This window comes from Triplophysa rosa, linkage group LG18 (assembly GCF_024868665.1).
Source record: "Triplophysa rosa linkage group LG18, Trosa_1v2, whole genome shotgun sequence".
Lineage (NCBI taxonomy): Eukaryota > Metazoa > Chordata > Actinopteri > Cypriniformes > Nemacheilidae > Triplophysa > Triplophysa rosa.
The window spans coordinates 8,620,613-8,639,666 of NC_079907.1; the positions used below are offsets into that span (position 1 = coordinate 8,620,613).

A 19,054-nucleotide genomic window follows, 5' to 3' on the forward strand; every position below is an offset into this window, starting at 1 on the left:
CAAAAAGGAAATAAGCTGTTTGAAAGCTGTCACACCCATTAAACCTACCATATTTCTTAACACTCAGTGTACTTTAGTTTAAACAACAAATTTGGGTGCCAGCGCTTTTTTTGTTTTCGTAGCACAGTTTTGTACTTCTTGTTGAGGACAAAAAACAATAGGGGACAAGGGGTTAAGGTGCTACCCTGAATAATAATGTGCAGTAATGATATTTGACTGATAAAAAAAACATTTAAATAGATATTGTGATAATATTGTTGTGAAAATCGGATACTGTGACAGCCCTAAACAGGATGACGATGCATATATTATTCTTGGAAAATTAACTGAAGCATTTGTTCATTTACCTGTTATATTACAAAATAACAAAATTGTAAACCGTTGGGGTATTTTGATGTCAAACATGGGGCAAGAAGTAAACTTGTTTATCTGATTTGAACACAACATATAAAATACATATTGGATTGTTATTTAACAAAAAATGAAACTAAAATTTAATTTAATAAATTTCCAAAACATTGAGAATTTTCATTAACCTGTTTTTTGTTAAAAACTGTCAACATTTCATGTTTAATTGAACCTTCTGTAAGTAAATTAATACAAATTGATGTCACTGAAAAATAAAACATATTTTTAAAAATGATAACAATCATGAAACAATCCTCATAACTTTACAATACATATTTTATTTACATTGCAATCAGTGTTGGGTAAGTTACTCTGAAACTGAACTGAAACTCTTACTAGTTACTAATTACATATTCAATAATGTAATTAGATTACTGTACAAATGACTCTCTCCAAAAAGTATTTAATTACTTATTATTAATTACTTTCTGTCCTACATCAACCTTGTTTAGAATTAATTCAAGGATAGAAACGGCTTATTTAATTCATTCAAATAAATAACTAAATAAATTATTCTTATTAACTGACCAAAGTATTACAAATGTAAGAAGGATACATTAAAGCATACATTTATATTACTTATATATATATATATATATATATATATATATATACACTCACCTAAAGGATTATTAGGAACACCATACTAATACGGTGTTTGACCCCCTTTCGCCTTCAGAACTGCCTTAATTCTACGTGGCATTGATTCAACAAGGTGCTGAAAGCATTCTTTAGAAATGTTGGCCCATATTGATAGGATAGCATCTTGCAGTTGATGGAGATTTGTGGGATGCACATCCAGGGCACGAAGCTCCCGTTCCACCACATCCCAAAGATGTTCTATCGGGTTGAGATCTGGTGACTGTGGGGGCCATTCTAGTACAGTGAACTCATTGTCATGTTCAAGAAACCAATTTGAAATGATTCGAGCTTTGTGACATGGTGCATTATCCTGCTGGAAGTAGCCATTAGAGGATGGGTACATGGTGGTCATAAAGGGATGGACATGGTCAGAAACAATGCTCAGGTAGGCCGTGGCATTTAAACGATGCCCAATTGGCACTAAGGGGCCTAAAGTGTGCCAAGAAAACATCCCCCACACCATTACACCACCACCACCAGCCTGCACAGTGGTAACAAGGCATGATGGATCCATGTTCTCATTCTGTTTACGCCAAATTCTGACTCTACCATTTGAATGTCTCAACAGAAATCGAGACTCATCAGACCAGGCAACATTTTTCCAGTCTTCAACTGTCCAATTTTGGTGAGCTCGTGCAAATTGTAGCCTCTTTTTCCTATTTGTAGTGGAGATGAGTGGTACCCGGTGGGGTCTTCTGCTGTTGTAGCCCATCTGCCTCAAGGTTGTGCGTGTTGTGGCTTCACAAATGCTTTGCTGCATACCTCGGTTGTAACGAGTGGTTATTTCAGTCAAAGTTGCTCTTCTATCAGCTTGAATCAGTCGGCCCATTCTCCTCTGACCTCTAGCATCAACAAGGCATTTTCGCCCACAGGACTGCCGCATACTGGATGTTTTTCCCTTTTCACACCATTCTTTGTAAACCCTAGAAATGGTTGTGCGTGAAAATCCCAGTAACTGAGCAGATTGTGAAATACTCAGACCGGCCCGTCTGGCACCAACAACCATGCCACGCTCAAAATTGCTTAAATCACCTTTCTTTCCCATTCTGACATTCAGTTTGGAGTTCAGGAGATTGTCTTGACCAGGACCACACCCCTAAATGCATTGAAGCAACTGCCATGTGATTGGTTGATTAGATAATTGCATTAATGAGAAATTGAACAGGTGTTCCTAATAATCCTTTAGGTGAGTGTATATATAATATACATATATACTTATATACATACTTATATTCAATAGTGGAAATTACATCAAAATTATATTACTCAGTATTTAGTTCAATTACATCAGAAGTAACTGTAATTAAATTACAGAAAAAATAAGAGTAACTTTACTTTTTCAAGGGAAAAGTAAATAAATTACAGTAACTTATTATTTAGTAACTAGTTACACCCAACACTGATTGCAATATATGATAAATCGATATTTCCACACAGGCCTAATACATAAAATATATATAGCCTATATTAATAAATATGTTAATATATTATAAAAAAAGTTTAGATTAAATATTCTTAAAATTATGCTAAAACTAAGTACAGCATAGCCATTCAATAAAAGTACAAGAATGGGATTTAGTAACATGTCTGGTCAGGGGGAAAATGAAGTATAGGGAGCTTTTTACTGCACCTCAGCAATTTAGAATCTGTCATTCTGTTCTCTGCACTTGCTCCAATACCACGCTAATGATTGCTACACAGATAACATTTTCTGCGTTGAGCATTTTTTCCCTCCGCTACATCCATTATAGCTACTTTGAATGGCACAGCTGGCTGACGCTAATGTCGACAGGCACACCCCTTCCTTTTCATCCTGTTATAAGGCAATTGCTAATAACTCTGCTAGTATATTAATGGCGACGCTGCATGTGCGAGTTTGCAATATCCTTCGTTCCCTTGATAGCATCTCTGTCAACAACGGCACTGCTGGAGGGAGAAAGGGAGAGAATGCTGTGGAAATAGCACTATAGGAAAGTGGACTCTTGTTATTTTTAGGGCCACCTGGGGGAATTTGAGCAGTCCAGCACCGAGTGCAATGCAAGTGGGTAACCTGGTTTTCCGGAGAATCACGACAAGAATATTTTTAAGTAGGGGACGTCTAGCAAACACGCTGTCTAGCAAACACGCCTCATACTCTCATACGCCTCATCTCATTATGTCCTCACTAGTCATTTTTCACCCTAATGTACAACCCCCACCTCCTCTTTTTCTTGCTCTTTTCAATTGCAAATACATATGCTACGTTACGCCTCCATAGTAAGGTCTTGTGTTATGCGTGTTGATCACCAAAGCTATCACTATGTATACAATTACATCACTTTCACAGTCAACACTTTAGTCAGTCCTTCTTTACTAATAATTGGAAAATAAAAAGTGACATTATTGAGGGTAACAATGCTAAGCAACTCAGTAACACTTAAAAACTGCTTCCAAAGAAACTGCTGTACCTTAGAAGCATTGGGTGGACAAGTCTGGAAGCATTTTAAAGGTCATGCCAGGAACAACACAATCCATACCTCCCTCCATGCGGCGCAAAAGCACCTCTGGTGTGCCATTCAAAACGGCCTAAACCAGATTTAAATGGGGAATCAAATGGAAAACAGCAGCTGTTGTGGCTGTCCAGTCATTCCTTGAAAGTGACTGTCAAGGAATGGAGAAACAAATGTATAGGATAATGCAGTGTAAGTCGCTTTGGATAAAAGCGTCGTAAATGTAAAAATGTAAATGTCAATGTCAAGGTCATCATCTATGACTACATCTATGTTAGATTTTGCTTCCATTGTTAACCCCGTTTGTAAGTCGCTTTGGATAAAAGCGTCTGCTAAATGACTAAATGTAAATGTAGATAAATAGTTGCTCCACTTTGCACATATAGGTTTTTAACCCTTTAAGGCACAGATCCCATCTTTTTTATCAATTACACTACATACAGCCAGAATTAAAGCCGATTTTTATGCCTAGAATAAAAAAATCAACCAAAGCAAAAATAATTTAAACACATGACTGTACAAAATCATCCATCTGTCCCACTTATTCCTATTTCACAGGAGAAATAAGTGCACTAAAATACACTTAAATGTAAGTACTCTTTTTTTCAAGCACTTATTTTTCTAATGAATATACAAAAAAATGTTGTCTTTATCAATCAAAGTGTACTCAACTGAGCCAGGGAACTACTCCGAACAGGTGGCCAGTCTATAACAGCAATAATATAATATATTTCAAAAATAAAAAAATACCAAAAATATTAAACATGATTTTTTTTTTAAATATTCCAAAATATTTAAAAATTCCAAAATATTCTAAATATATGATAAATATGGCTAAATATGGCCATCACTCCAACCTGAAATACTTATAAACTAGTTCACAATATTGAAAAATAATCTTGTATAATTATGTATAGTTACCGTAAAATGAACTGTTTATACTATTTACTGTAGTTTGACCTCCTGAGGTTGATGATCGATGTTTTAAACAACCACCTCCTTTTACTGAAGGAAAACGTTTCAGGCCCTATTTTGGGATAAAAAACAATTAGTGTAAGTGGCCTAATAGACAAACTAAACATGATAGAAAAACAACAACTGAGCACCTCAAAAACTGTACATAATCTAAACACAAACTGTGTAGGTAGATAACAAGGCAGATCAAAATAGAGGGGTCACATATCTGCAAGAGCGTCAACACTTTGAAAGGAAGAATCTGTCCATCCTTCAAACCACATCTAGAGGTCATTCCAAAGTGAGCTTAGACTGTGAATCTGCTTCGACTGTTCCTGCATTATAAATGATAGCATGCGGGAGCATTTGGTTGGCTTTCAATCAGATGACTGTCACCTTGCTATTGACCCGCATTCAGCCTGTGTGGACACAGCAGTATGGTGATGTGGTGATGAATGTGAACCACGGGGACGGCATAGAGACGGGAGCAGGATGGAGATGTCATTTTTGAAAAATCACTCCGTATGCTTGACTCCGAAATGTTGAAGTACTCAGAAACGAGAAAAAAACACTTTCTACCAAACAGCCGGGTCTCTGATAATCTGGCAATCAATCAACTCAAAAAGCCTTCAGACTGCAAAAAAAGCAGCATAACCCAATAGCCAGTTAAAGAATTCATGTCAGAATTTACACAAGTTAGTCAACTTTCTTCTGCAGAACACAAAACAAGATATTCTGAAGAACGTTGGTAACCAAAGATCACTGGCCCCCCCATTGACTTCCATTGTATGGACACAAAACCAATGAGAGATTTCTCAAAATATCTTCTTTTGTGTTCTGCAGGTTCATATACAGGTTTTGAATGACATGACGCTAAATAAATGATGACAGAATTTTTGTTTTTGCGTGAAGTGTCCCTTTAATGCCCCGCACTTAAAAACAGGCCGTGTCTTCAAAACACCAAAGCATGTTTGTGATTCGTGCAACTGCCTGAAAATTCTTGAAATCTGAAGAGAAGATCAAAAGGAACATTTTATTACCTTCTGTGCTAAGGGACCCCAGGCTGATTTAAAAAAGGGGAATGTGAACAAAAAGCAGGAAGAAAGTATTGAAATCTCCGACAGCTCTGCCAGGTCTGTCAAATTTCTAAAGGATGGATCAACAGCAACATATCACCTTGGGTTTAACCACTCATCCTATTTTAGTTCTCTGTATCTATTATATCTATGTACCTCTCACACTGGTCACATTTACCTGCCCAGGCGCTTGTGAATATCCTCCTGTTGGAGAGCTCATTGTGAGCTGCTGTGGCCCACGAGCAAACATTTGTCAACCTGCGAGTACCTTACATAAACCAACTTGTCTCTAAATTATGCATGGGAGGTATGAAACTCGAGAAAGTAATGCAATCATGCGAGTTTGGCCGTGAATCATGATTATCGTCTATACGTGGTGCTGAAGTACTGTGTAAGTGTGTTACAAGTGCACATGGTGAGGTGCTAGCTCTGTTTTGCCCAGAGAACCAAATCCCACTGGGAAAGTTCTTAAAGGTGAAATGTTCCACTTTTATGAAATAATTTTAATTCCGTACAGCTTTAGGAATAGCTCAACACAAGAGGTGAAAATCAGCAGAGACCTGCTGGATATAATATTATGTCGATATCTGGGTCACAATATGATTTGATTGCGATTTTTTATGTTCAAACTGAATGTACTGCAGTCTTTAACTGTGTAGTTTATCTTTCATCTGCATTGGGTTTCGGACCGTTATGCAATTATATTATAGAGTTTGGATTTTGGACGAATGAGAGTAATTGAGTATGCATTGATCTAATGCTACAGTACAATACGCCACATTATAGACTTGCTCTAAATCAGTGGTTCTCAACAGGGGGGTCGTGGCCCACAAGGACGCCTCAAGATGACCAATAATTTAAAATGAAGACAAAATGAGCACTGAAATGCGTAAAAAAGCAACAACTAAAAATCAAGATATGTTTTATTATTTGGCCATTTTTATTATGAATTAAAAAATTCCAGTGTGAATTTTTGTAAGTTGGAGTCAAAAAGGTTGATAACCCCTGCTCTAAATGAAGGTCAATCTTCTTTCCCCAACAAATATTTGTATATAAAAATTATATTAAAAAGTGATTTTTTTGGAGTGAAAAATCAACATTGTATCGTGAGATAAAATGTTTAAAAAATCATTGTGATAATAATAGAAATGCATATCCTCTACAGAATAGCAATAGATTATTCCTGCAAAACTGCTTCATAATTTGTGCTTTGAAAACTCCAAAACACAAAGGATAAAACTGAATGATGTATTAGCATGAAAGGAGCATAACTAAAGACAATCAGTGCCTGACTAAGACCACTGAAACATTAATTGAAACTAATGACTGTTATTACAGTCGACCTCTGGGTCACTCCAATAAGCCATTCAAATTCTTTTGCTCTCAGTGCAAGATTAAGCATTTGGAAAATTCCCCAAACTATTGAATTAATGCTAATTAATGCAAACTAATTTATGCCAAATGACAAAATTAAAGCAAAGAGAAAGCCTCAAACTGCCCAGCTTTCTGATCCATTTACTCAACACTTAACAGAGCAAAATGAGGCTACAACCTCACGACAGGTTCAGGTCTGAGGATCCTCTCTTGGTCAAACACTCTTCTGGCCACTCACGACCCTCTTCAGAAAATCTACATAGCGCTTTGCTTCTCAACAAACTCATCCTCAAATCATTAACATACCAACTCTGTTTGCAATTGGCCAATCCCTCGTAGGTCGATACAGAGAAAACAATGAACCAATGAGCATTCTAAACAGAGGCTGGATCTGATGTCCTTTCACAGGATTGATAACAAAACACCATACACGTGGATCATAAAAACATGTTGCAACAATGACCAACATGAGAAGGGCTTTGTGACCATGCTGTGAGGCTAACATGATTCACCTCCCAACGTCAGACTCTCAAATTAGCTCTTGCAGACAGACTCGGGGCTAAGAAAAAAGGCGGCGCTGTTAATTAAGTGCATAATAATCAACTCAAGACTCCAAACATAACGAAAATGATGAAAATGCAGGGCAGTTTCTGTAAAACGAATGTCCAGTTTGTTCTTGCCAATACTTCCTTACAAGGAATTTCTAAAGCATGATGTAGACCGCCATCCCACGCTTTAAAATAAGCTATCCGACTGAGAACGCATAATGCCTGTCAGGAAAGGAAATCAAGCTTTTGACGAACAAAGCTGTAGTTAGTTTCAGAACTGAAACTGTATATGCGGTTATATTTTGGTTTTAAGCTGAATCCTATGCAGAATGAACTAAAGATGATGCTAATGAAATGAAATATATTACTGAGTGAGCTATTAGAAATCAATAAGTGGTTGAATAACAATGCATCAAGCAGAATATTGTGCCTGTACCTTTACTTTTCCCTAAAAACAATACTGTACTCAAAAGCAAAGTACTCTTACATAATAAAATGAATGTTGCATATAAGCCATTTCTGTTATGATGCAAACATTTATTAAGATATTAAAAACAAGCTCTGTCAGTTTGGGTACGTTATTCCTTTTGAAAAGGTTAGATCTATTTATTGGCCAAGTGTGATAGAGCGCACAGTCTTTAAACTGGTTCAACGCCTGCTGTCCACTAATCCATCCACAAAACACTGCCTACTACAACAAAGATGACATGAGACAAATTGTAGCACTGGAACTGTGGTTTTAGGATCTCCCCGAATTTGACCACATTTACACGGGAGGTACAACAGTCATTCGTTACTGAATAGTTGCCAGTCTTGAACAATGCAACGCTTTGAAGCAATTACATCGTTAATTGGAATTTCCTATTCACTTGTCACATCGGTTCACTATAACGTCGTTGCGCAGGTAATGTTTTAGTCTTGTTACACAACAGACCCTGCAGATGTTGACAATGATGAATTCTTTATTATTTACGACAACAATTCCCCCACATTCTCCAAAATGCATGTGAATTTAGGCATAAACCTTGTCAATAAGTGTCATGCGTTGATTCTACGGTACAGTAGGAAAAAGTTATTTATAGTGTTCCTCGGGACAAACCTATCCTGCGTGATCGTGTAATTTATCGTCATGCTTTATTCTAATTCAGTTTGTTTTTAATCTCGTTGCCTGCTTAAAATATTATTAAATACCTTCGCGTGGTTGTTCAATTTTGATCCGTTGCGCTTTCATAACGATGTGCAGTTTTCGACGATGTACTTGCAGCGGCTGAGCAATGCTGATGTCAAACCTCGAGCGTCTCCTTTAAGACAGGCTTTTGTTTCAAAACTGGCTGTATTTATTGTATTAGCAGTAACAAACGAAGGCTTTAAGGAACTATATACAAATATGCAAATGTGCTGTCATTGCATTTTAAACACGCTACGCTTTTCGTGTCCTCTTGCTTTTTATTTACACGGACATTTGTAGAGCACTCTGTAAAACATGGCTGTGCGCTGTATGCCACTGTATATGCAGCCAGCGCTGCAATACTCAAAGCCGAAGATATATTCATTTAAAAATAAAGATAGAAGCACTCACGATCTCTCATTGATCGGTCCTTTTCTGTCATGTCTTCAGTTTAGGGCCAGGCACCCCAGAAGAGCTGCTTAATTGTATATGCCGGATGCCCGCTGTTCTCCGCTGCTGTTATTGGTTCAGTTTCTCTCAACTGCGCTCAGCGCGAGATCGGAGAGAGTTTGCGCGTCTCTCGCAGCGACGAGCGTCATTGTAAGGAGGTCAACATAAAACACCATACACACTGGCAGTACAGCATCATCTAACCCTCACGGTCTGTTGAGATTGAGGTTACAGGATTTTACTTTGCTCTGTGCGGACAAATAATTGAAAAATAAACCAGTTTTTCAAAAATGTCCTCTGACCTCATTTTAATCCAGAAGATACTGAAGCTTTAAACATTTACAAGACGTTTTAGAAAGATGAGCGTGTTCAAGTAAGGAAACATGACTGAAATTTTGAATCATGTAGGATATATAAAAGCCATTAGCCATTTTATGAGGGCATTTTCATTTAGGGATCTGGATCTAAAATCTAAATAACAGAAAATAACCTAATATATGATAGATGTGTATCTTTTTACATTTACATTTAGTCATTTAGCAGACGCTTTTTTCCAAAGTGACTTACAGAGAGTTCAGGGAGCAATAAAGCGATATGTCATACAGGGGCATTAATACAATAAGTGCTAATACCAAGTTACTAGTTTCCACAAAAGCCAGAACAATACCTGTTGAGAGAAAGAAAGAAAGAAAGAAAGAAAGAAAGAAAGAAAGAAAGAAAGAAAGAAAGAGAGAACGAAAGAAAGAGAGAAAGAGAGAAAGAAAGAAAGAAAGAAAGAAAGAAAGAAAGAAAGAAAGAAAGAAAGAAAGAAAGAAAGAAAGGCAACAGTACACAGCAAATTTTGAATATTAGCCTACTTTGTACATAAAAACTTCTACTAAAAAGGTAAAGGCATTTGTATGCTAGAGAAATTGATCTGAGTATCAAACCTGCTCCCTTCGAAAACAATGGAAATAAGACACCAATGGCCCGTGTCTGACCATAAAAGAAATTTCCACTGGGAATGTTTTCTTCTCCACATGCCCCAGATCTTAACGGTTGTAGGCACTATAGGCTACACTACATCACTACAGCACAGACAGCCTTTAGAGTTGACAAAATAGAGATTGTGGCAAGAACATATACTGCAATTTGTCTGATCATATAGGCTTTAACAGAAGCTTTTTTGTGAGTTGTGAATATGTAGGGCAATAATGAAAAGTTCTTATACCATCTTTTATTTTAACATTTTATGTTATTATAATAAGAAAAAACACAACGTTTTGTTTTTCTTCCAAACGTAATTAGTGTGTAAATGCATGAATGCATAACGACTGAACAAGTGTAGCCTGCATCAAAATACCAAGCTCTACGTCAACTGTGGAAAATTTAAATATTCCCACAATGACCATGAGGTGGTGCTGTTGCGCAGTGGTTAAGTTGTAGGCTTAGAACATATGGGAAACGTTCTTTATGATTTAATCATGGAATGAGCCACTACATATTCATTTATTCTGGCCATTGTTGTTAAAAACAATTAAATTCTGATGAGGTTCAACCCCGAACATTTATAGGCTACTGATTTTTCCTACAGACTTTTTTAAATATATATTGTAAAAGAGGTCCACGAAGAGGAATGTATCTGGCTTGTTTAGCACACTGCTGGCTGGATGGAAATGGTGAAATACGCATTTTGATTTGCCTCTTATCGAGACTGTCCTGGTTATGCAAGAATGTGTTTGGTCGGTTCATGTTCTTGGACTCTTTCATGGAACATAATGTCCTCGACCATGCATTCACTACTATTCATATCCGAAAACCTTAGTCAGGAAAATTTTGCACATTCTGAATTTTGAAAATATCAGTACTCTGAATAAAAGGAGGGAAAAAATCATATTAAATAAAATTCTAACTTACCGTGGTATTATAATAGTAGTCAATGTATTAACATAGCCTTACTGTGAATGCGTTATGCAATTCTGAAATTTACTTTGCCTAAATGTTTTTTTACAATGGTCAAAAAGGACACAGCACATAAAATACCTGCACGTGTTTATTACCCCTCTGACCCCAACTACTGTTGTTCATATTTATATGATCGTGAGTAGTGCATTGCCCCTCCTTCGCATGCTATTGGACGGAGCTGGGGTAGTAATGGAAAACTCGGGCTCTGATTGGTTGGGAAGTGCTCATGGACAAACAGATGCCTTTTAGAAAGCCCCATACATCGCAGCAGCAGATACATTAAAAACAGCATCATATCTATTGAAAAACTGCAGCTTGGGTTTTGCTTTAAATCAGTTATAAACCAGTCATCGAAATGAAGTTCGTCAGGTTTATTATGAAGAATGCGGCTTTGGCCAATGCGCCCCAACACATCGAGCACTTTTCCAAATTTTCGCCTTCACCACTTTCAATGAAACAATTTCTCGATTTTGGTGAGTGATCCCTGTGTTGTATTATTTGTTATAATGTGGCAGTAGATCAAATATTATGTATTCTCAGATTTGTAAGAATTACATGCATAGCCTAGCTATTTGCTGCAATCGTGAGCAGGCAGACAATGTGGCGCTTATATATGTTACTATTATGTACAATAGTATGATTGTGGTTTTGTCCATGGCTACAATGTTGCATTACATGAGCTGGTTAGGTTGGACTTCCAGTGATTTCAGAAATAATGTAACGAATACGTTATGGCTGTAGTGTTGCATCATTTCGCTGCTGGTGTGTTGGGTCACAGCGATATGTACATTACCCTATTTAATAGCTAAATGAAGACTATGTGTGCATTTCAGTTCCAAGCCTACTACATTGTTGACATTTTTGACTCGTGTGTATTGTTAATCGATTTTTTTTATTTGATGTTATTTTCGAACAGGTTCGACTAACGCGTGTGAGAAGACGTCTTTTGTTTTTCTGAGACAAGAGTTGCCTGTACGTCTGTCAAACATCATGAAGGAAATCAACTTGCTCCCCAAAAAACTACTTACAACTCCTTCTGTGCAGATGGTTCAAAGCTGGTAAATTATACAGCGTTTACCTAATTTTTTAAGGGATTGGATCGGCTGTTATTGGCGTAGAAACAACAGACTTTTGTTTAAAACAGTGATGAGATGGATAGAGACATGCTGACAAGTTGGATATTTATAGCACACTCGGTAAACATTGTGGTCTACTTAAGATTAGGCCAAACACTGTTTGATTACACGAGGCGCTGCGCAATCCGATGTGCATTTGACATTAAAGTAACGCGAGACCGACTCGGAAATTGTGCTTTCGAATAGCTATCGCGGTACTTTGATATCACATGCCTGTCAGTCTGCGCATCGCCGCATGAAGTCAAACAAACCTATTTTAATTCGCTGACGTAGAGCGTGTGAACTTTGTCCTACATTAGGTGTCTGGATGGGTTCTTCCAGTTCCAGTAGGGTCTCTGTGAACTTTGTCCTATTTTCACTACCTCGTGCCTTCCGGCGGCACATTCTCCTTGTTTACTCTCCTTGTTATGCCTTTAAGGAAGAGTGGAAACTTGGAAACTTAGACATAGTAAAACTTCCATTAACATGCATAGAGGTGGCACAACTGTGGTACAGTTGTTTTTCAAAGATGTAGGGTCAGTTTTTTTGTGTAGGTTTCCCTATGATTTAATAAATTTGTCCATCCTAATTTAAATTTCATAGATTTATAGTGTAATTTGCATTTAGCACATTGCAGTTAATAAGAGATTATATATCATGTTACAAAAGGGTGTCAAGAAAATATATTAAAAGCGAACAAAAGTTTTTTACCTTAGTGAAATTCTAAACCTGTGCTTTTGTTTGTGTGCTAAGGTATATTCAGAGTTTAATGGAGATCTTGGAATTCTTGGATAAAAGTCCAGATGACCACAGTGCATTAGAAGAGTAAGTATCTCATTAAAACAATTAAAATAAATAAACAAAATATGCTAAAAATATATAACTTGAAATTGAGATTCACCCAAACATAAGTCCATTTAACAGAAGCAACAAAATTTAATCTTCTTAACTATGCACACAGGTTTGTGGATGCCTTGGTCGACATCCGAAACAGGCACAATGATGTCGTACCCACTATGGCCCAAGGTGTGATTGAATACAAAGAGGTTTTTGATCAAGATCCAGTAACCAATCAGAATATTCAGTATTTCATGGACCGTTTCTACATGAGCCGAATATCTATCAGAATGCTCATCAACCAGCACAGTAAGCACACATTTGACAAAAAAAATCTGTGAGTTTTGTTCTTGAATTGTTTAGTTGAATTTATTTTAAATGTTTTCAGCTCTTGTTTTTGATGGTGCCACAAATCCAGTTCACCCCAACACCATTGGCAGTATAGACCCTCATTGTCAGGTGGCAGAAGTTGTTAAAGGTACAGTATTTGCATTAAGTCTGTTGATTCCCAAAACCTGAAACATGCTGTAGAGTAAGTGTTTGTCATGTATTTGTTTTTAAAAATGTTGTGTCATCACATGTTTCGTTTAGATGCCTATGAAAGTGCCAAGATGCTGTGTTATCAATATTACCTCAGTTCTCCTGACCTGGTGCTACAAGAACTTAACAGTAAGAACAAAAGCACTGCATTCCAGTATTAGTTATGTACAGTAGTCTCTATTCTGCCATAATGTAGTATTGAAAAAATTGATGTCAGTATGCAGTATAACAGTGATTCTAATCCTACTTCATGTTTTGTTTTTCAGCTAATAATAGGAACCAGCCTATCAACATAGTCTATGTGCCTTCCCATCTCTACCATATGCTGTTTGAACTGTTCAAGGTGAGCTATAGGCCATCTCATATTCTGTTCCCAGACAATGCGGTTTACACAGCAAACTAAATGTTGTCATATATAATACAGTATGTGTTCTTCCACAGAATGCAATGAGAGCAACCATTGAAAATCATAAAGAAGTCAGCAGTCTTCCACCTATTCAAGTTATGGTGGCCATAGGAGGAGAAGACCTCACTATTAAGGTGATTTGAACTGAACTGAATGGTTACAATGATTTGTTATTCATGATATATATTGATACATATATTTATTCAAATAGCACAATACACATAAGGTTTTGTTTTCAACCGGACTAAAGCAATGACTTTTTAAAATGTCATGTACAGCAAGATCTCCTACTGAATCCGACCAGGATAATGCAACTGTTGCTCAGCTTCGTCCAGCTTGTACTGTGTACAAATTAATCTTTCTACAACTGGACTATGCATTGCGCTCATGTTGTAAAACCTGTGTGTTGTACGTGACTTCCTTCAGCTACCCAGTTACACAATTGTGTCGTGTACTTGGACTGAGAGATTGGGACTGTAGCCAGACTATGCCGAAACCCCACGTTTTTTATAGCCTGATTTGTAACTGCCTATTTAAACATGCTTATCGATTGTATAACTCGATCATGACATAACTGGAGCCAGCATTGAATTTTCCCAGCAGTGACGCAGTACAAACTAGCACACCTGCTGTTATATAACTCAGTAGACTGACCTTGTTGTTCGGTTACCTCAGTGATATGCCGATTTAAAGTTTGTACAGTACAGCGTTTCTCAAAGTGTGGGGCGGGCCCCACTGGCGGGGAATAGAGACATGACAAGTGGGGTGTGACAAATGGGTGGAAATTTGTTCATTTTTGTGCCCATCTCTAATAATTCCTTTATTTATTGACCATACACTCAAAACAAAACAACGACACATTTAAATGTAAGCCTTACTTAAAACAACATCAGATTGCAAAGAAAATGTCACGTGGAACCAAAGTAGTATATTATAGTAGTGGACCACTCTATTTTATTATCCCGATTAGAGTCTGATGTGGGCATGAATGGGACGGTCCTAAAGTGGTTTCAGTCGTTTTTTATCTGACATAACATTTTTTGTCAAACTAGGTAACTTCTCATCCTCCACTGCCCCACTCATACGTGGCATGCCTCATGGCTCCACGTTGGTGCCCTCCCTCTTCTCCCTGTGCATGCTTCCTCTGGGCTCCATCTTTAGACGGCATGGGGTGTCCTTTCATTTTTATGCTGACGATACCCAGATCTATCTTCCTATTAAGAGGAATGATCCTTCAGGTCTGAATACCCTATTAAGGTGCATAGATGAGGTTAAAATCTGGCTAGGTCAAACATTTTTAACACTAAATGAAGATAAAACAGAGGTGATTGTTTTCAGCCCGTCTGCTCATTCTCAGGCTCCCAGTCCTGGTCTGGGCTGCTTATCAGCCTTTAGATCTTCTCGTGTGCGCAATTTGGGTGTCCACTTTAATGAGTCGTTAAAATTAGACAAGCATATCTCCTATGTAATTGGCTCCAGTTTTTACCAACTCTGCTTGCTGTCTAAAATCAAACACTTTTTAAACGCTACAATGCTAGAGATGGTCGTCCACGCTTGTATCACTTCACGTCTAGACTACTGCAACTCACTGTACTATGGTATTGCTCAGTCACAAATCATCCGCTTACAATTGGTTCAGAATGCTGCTGCGAGATTCATTACAAAAAGCCGAAAATACGACCACATCACCCCTATTTTGAGGGCCGTCCACTGGCTGCCCATTCAATCCAGAATTGCTTTTAATCAGAGTGGCACCCTCTCTTTTCACTTTTAAATCTCGTTTAAAAACATTTTTGTTTGATCTGGCCTACCACTAATCCACTTTTCTTCCATTTTCTACTATGTATTTTTATTCCTATTACTGCGTTTTCTGTATGCTGTTCTGTTTTTCCTCTGGTTGTATTACTGTTTATGTGGTTTTAGATTTTCATTCTAATGTACAGCACTTTGGTCAGTCTTGTGGCCGTTTTAAATGTGCTCTATAAATAAATGAACTTGAACTTGATATCAGAATGATTTCCCATCTGAGGTTTGTGACACGGAATGAAAAGAAAACTGGAGATTCGGCACCAGCAGAGAAAACCAAGACAGACAGTGGACCTAAAGTTTATTACCATTTTGTTTTTAGCAATTGGGGACAGGTGGGGCTCGGACCCCTTCCCTACCTCCGAAGTGGGGAATGGCAGATGAAGTTTGATAAACACTGGTACAGTACTTATGCCAGGGCCTGCCAAAGTCTGTCTGGCACCTCAGACTGTAGCTGTTTGTTTCTATCTATCATTTGCTCACTCTCCAGTTGTTACAAACCTGTTTACTTTTCTTTGTTGTGTTAAACATATTTTATACAGATATTTTAATGAAAGTTTCTAATTAAGCCATTTTGGGTTACCATTGACTCCCTTAGTAGGACAAAAGACTACTATGGGAGTCAATGGTGACCCTAAACGGCTTAGTGCTCAGCACAACAAAGAAATGTATACAGGTTTGTAACAACTGGAGGGTGAGCAAATGATGACAAGATTTTCGTTTTCATAGACATGCTTGGTTGAACTATCCCTTTATTCACTTTCTTTTTGTCCTTTTTTGAGTTTTATTTCTAAAAGAATGTTCTTTTCATCTTTGTAGATGAGTGACGGAGGTGGTGGAGTTCCTTTCAGGAAGATGGAGAATCTCTTCAGCTACATGTACTCCACAGCCCCTACCCCTCAGATGGACGAGAAACAAAGAGCTCCTCTGGTCAGACAGTATTTCATTTTTTTAATCCTTCATAAAAACATTAAGCTATTTCAAAAATACCATTCTGTGAGAAACATTGGCCTCAACAGTCTTAGTCTCTGTTTCTTAAATATTAGTCTTATTTTATCTGCAGGCTGGGTTTGGTTATGGGCTGCCCATCTCGCGGCTCTATGCCAAGTACTTCCAGGGTGATCTCCAGCTCTACTCAATGGAGGGCCATGGCACTGATGCAGTCATCCACTTAAAGGTACGTCTGAACCCTACTTAGAATTTTTGGAACACATGGGTGCCGGAACCCTCTTTACTCTGCCGAACATAAAGTAATACATGCACTTTACCATGTTTTCTCCTCAGGCCTTATCTACTGACTCGGTTGAGAGACTCCCAGTATTTAACAAGACAGCTCGACGGAACTATGAAGTCAGCCAGGGGGCAGATGATTGGTGCGTCCCCAGCAAAGAGCCTCTGGACCTGGCTGTGTTCCGGCTGGCAAAGTGAGAAGTGAACGCACCTCCAGAAGGAATATAGTACAGCTCCATGACTGACAGGAGTGAGGGGGATGGACATGTTGGGCCTGGCCCCAACTCTGCACTCACTGTGAATCCGCGTAATCTCTCTGCAATACTGTAGTTGTCGCATGCGATGGTTTTCTTCTGCGTCATGAGTATATCATTTACTTTTTTGATTTCAGAAAGTAGGTTTTGTCACAGTGTTACCTGCAGACCATAGCAAGTGTGACTTTGGTAGAGCGCCACTTTATTCTGCATTAAATCACTCTTCCGTCTTTGGAAGATTTCAGATGTGTCGTGGGCCAGAAGGGAATCTACAGCAGTGTTAAAAGAAAGGGGTGTGGATTTCTAGGCTGGATTTTGGACCTAGCACATAACAACAGACCTGTGCTAAGGAATTCAGATGACAGGGCAATAAAAGTCAATATCAAACGTATGATGGATAATATATGTTGGAGTGTACTTGAAGAACAGAATGTAAAAACCGCAAAAACCGCACGAGCATCACTGACATCACAACACTCCTAATTATATGACTGACTTTTATTATGCAAACGAAGAGTACATAATGTACTACATAAGGTATTTTTATTGTGAGATTAAGCTGAGATTGTAATATCACTGCATACTGTATGAGATTCAAGTGTGTTGCCAAACAAGTCCGTCTCATAGTTTTGCTTTCAATGTATAAGATGGGATCACAGACGTGTTAAGAACCAAGTTAAGAATGTACTGTACCACTAATCTCAATAATTCAAGTTTAAACTTGAAACATTTCATGTTCGCAGCATGTATGTCCAAAGCTTGGCAAACAGTGTTTTGGTCATGTGTGTTTTTAAACATGCTAAAGCAGTTTAGATACCTCATCGAGAGTTCGTTTGCCAACTCTCAAGACCTTTGTTTAGCTTTTTCAGCCTTAGTTTTGGATTATACAAAGGTCAGATGCAAGAAAGTCAAGATTTCAAATCAGCAACTTCAAGCCTTATTTTTGGGAGCATGTAATGTTTGTTACCTGTAACCGTACACATAAAGACCGTGTTTTATGTATTTAATTGTCTGTTTTGTTTTCATCTAAAACATGTTGGCACTAAAAAATCTAAGATATATTTTTGTATTACGTTTTCCATCTAAAACAAACGTCGTATATGGAATGGAAATAAACACTTATGTGAATAATGCACTGTGATATGTGGTCCCTTATGAGTCAACAAGTACTGAACCTGTATGTTTCCTTAAGGGTGGTTCACAAGTTTACTGGTTCATATAATGAACGCTGGTAAACAAACAACATTGGACCCCATTGACTTACATTGTATGGACACCAAATCACATCTCAAAATAACTTCTTATGAATTCCAAAGAAGCACGAGTAGTATACATATTTTGGGGTGAACTACGCCTTTAATGACAGGTCGAAGCACAGAATCCCCCTAATTTCATTAAAGCAATGAAAGAAAGATAAAAATATATATCCATAGTGACTCAGATCATATAATACCAGCCTGGGAACCACCCTGGGTATTAAATCCATGACCTTCGCGTCACATTCCACCAGCTGAGCTACAGTAAAGCTAAGGTGACAGCTGTGGAGTGAGGCACTACGTGCTGTTCCTTTGCCCAGTAGAGCCGAGGTTACATTTCATAGTAAACAACATCCCGGTAAAGGCCACAGGTTATTTGGAAAGTGAATGTCATTGAGTAACAACGAGAAGCATGACTGGAAAAAACAAGCGTTGAAGAAAATAGAGAAGCGACTTAATTATTTTAAAATTAACCTAGTAAGTTCAGTAGGTCAAATGTGCATGAAATTAAATTGTCTTTTGCCAAATATAAAGTATGACATCAATGCCATTTTGCC

At 37.8% G+C, this 19,054-nt stretch overlaps 2 protein-coding genes across 3 annotated transcripts in view; one reads left to right on the top strand and one right to left on the bottom strand.

The window, feature by feature from the left end:
* The window catches only part of tbkbp1 (TBK1 binding protein 1), a 46,425-nt gene extending 37,137 nt beyond the window's left edge, over positions 1 to 9,288 (bottom strand). Inside the window, exon 1 of one of the 2 annotated variants that reach the window (XM_057358477.1) lies at positions 9,071 to 9,288. The gene's annotated coding sequence lies outside the window, so the exon portion shown is untranslated. The remainder of the gene's footprint in view (positions 1 to 9,070) is intronic. The other variant, XM_057358476.1, reaches the window with a different exon arrangement.
* Positions 9,289 to 11,276: 1,988 nt separating this feature from the next.
* On the top strand, positions 11,277 to 18,371 carry pdk2a (pyruvate dehydrogenase kinase 2a). The gene is made up of 11 exons (XM_057359297.1): positions 11,277 to 11,526; positions 11,970 to 12,111; positions 12,922 to 12,993; positions 13,130 to 13,314; positions 13,394 to 13,483; positions 13,597 to 13,674; positions 13,812 to 13,888; positions 13,987 to 14,085; positions 16,577 to 16,687; positions 16,821 to 16,934; positions 17,042 to 18,371. Exons 1-11 carry the CDS (start codon positions 11,409 to 11,411, stop codon positions 17,183 to 17,185), a joined length of 1,230 nt encoding a protein of 409 aa, XP_057215280.1. The 5' UTR covers positions 11,277 to 11,408; the 3' UTR covers positions 17,186 to 18,371.
* The last annotated feature ends 683 nt before the right edge of the window (positions 18,372 to 19,054 follow it).

Excerpts from the sequence above, each read along its gene's own strand:
- pdk2a (XM_057359297.1), top strand. The coding sequence starts at position 11,409 with ATGAAGTTCGTCAGGTTTATTATGAAGAATGCGGCTTTGGCCAATGCG. Across the intron at positions 12,112-12,921 it reads GTGCAGATGGTTCAAAGCTG|GTATATTCAGAGTTTAATGG; the intron begins GTAAATTATACA and ends TTGTGTGCTAAG. Across the intron at positions 13,675-13,811 it reads GGTGCTACAAGAACTTAACA|CTAATAATAGGAACCAGCCT; the intron begins GTAAGAACAAAA and ends TTTGTTTTTCAG.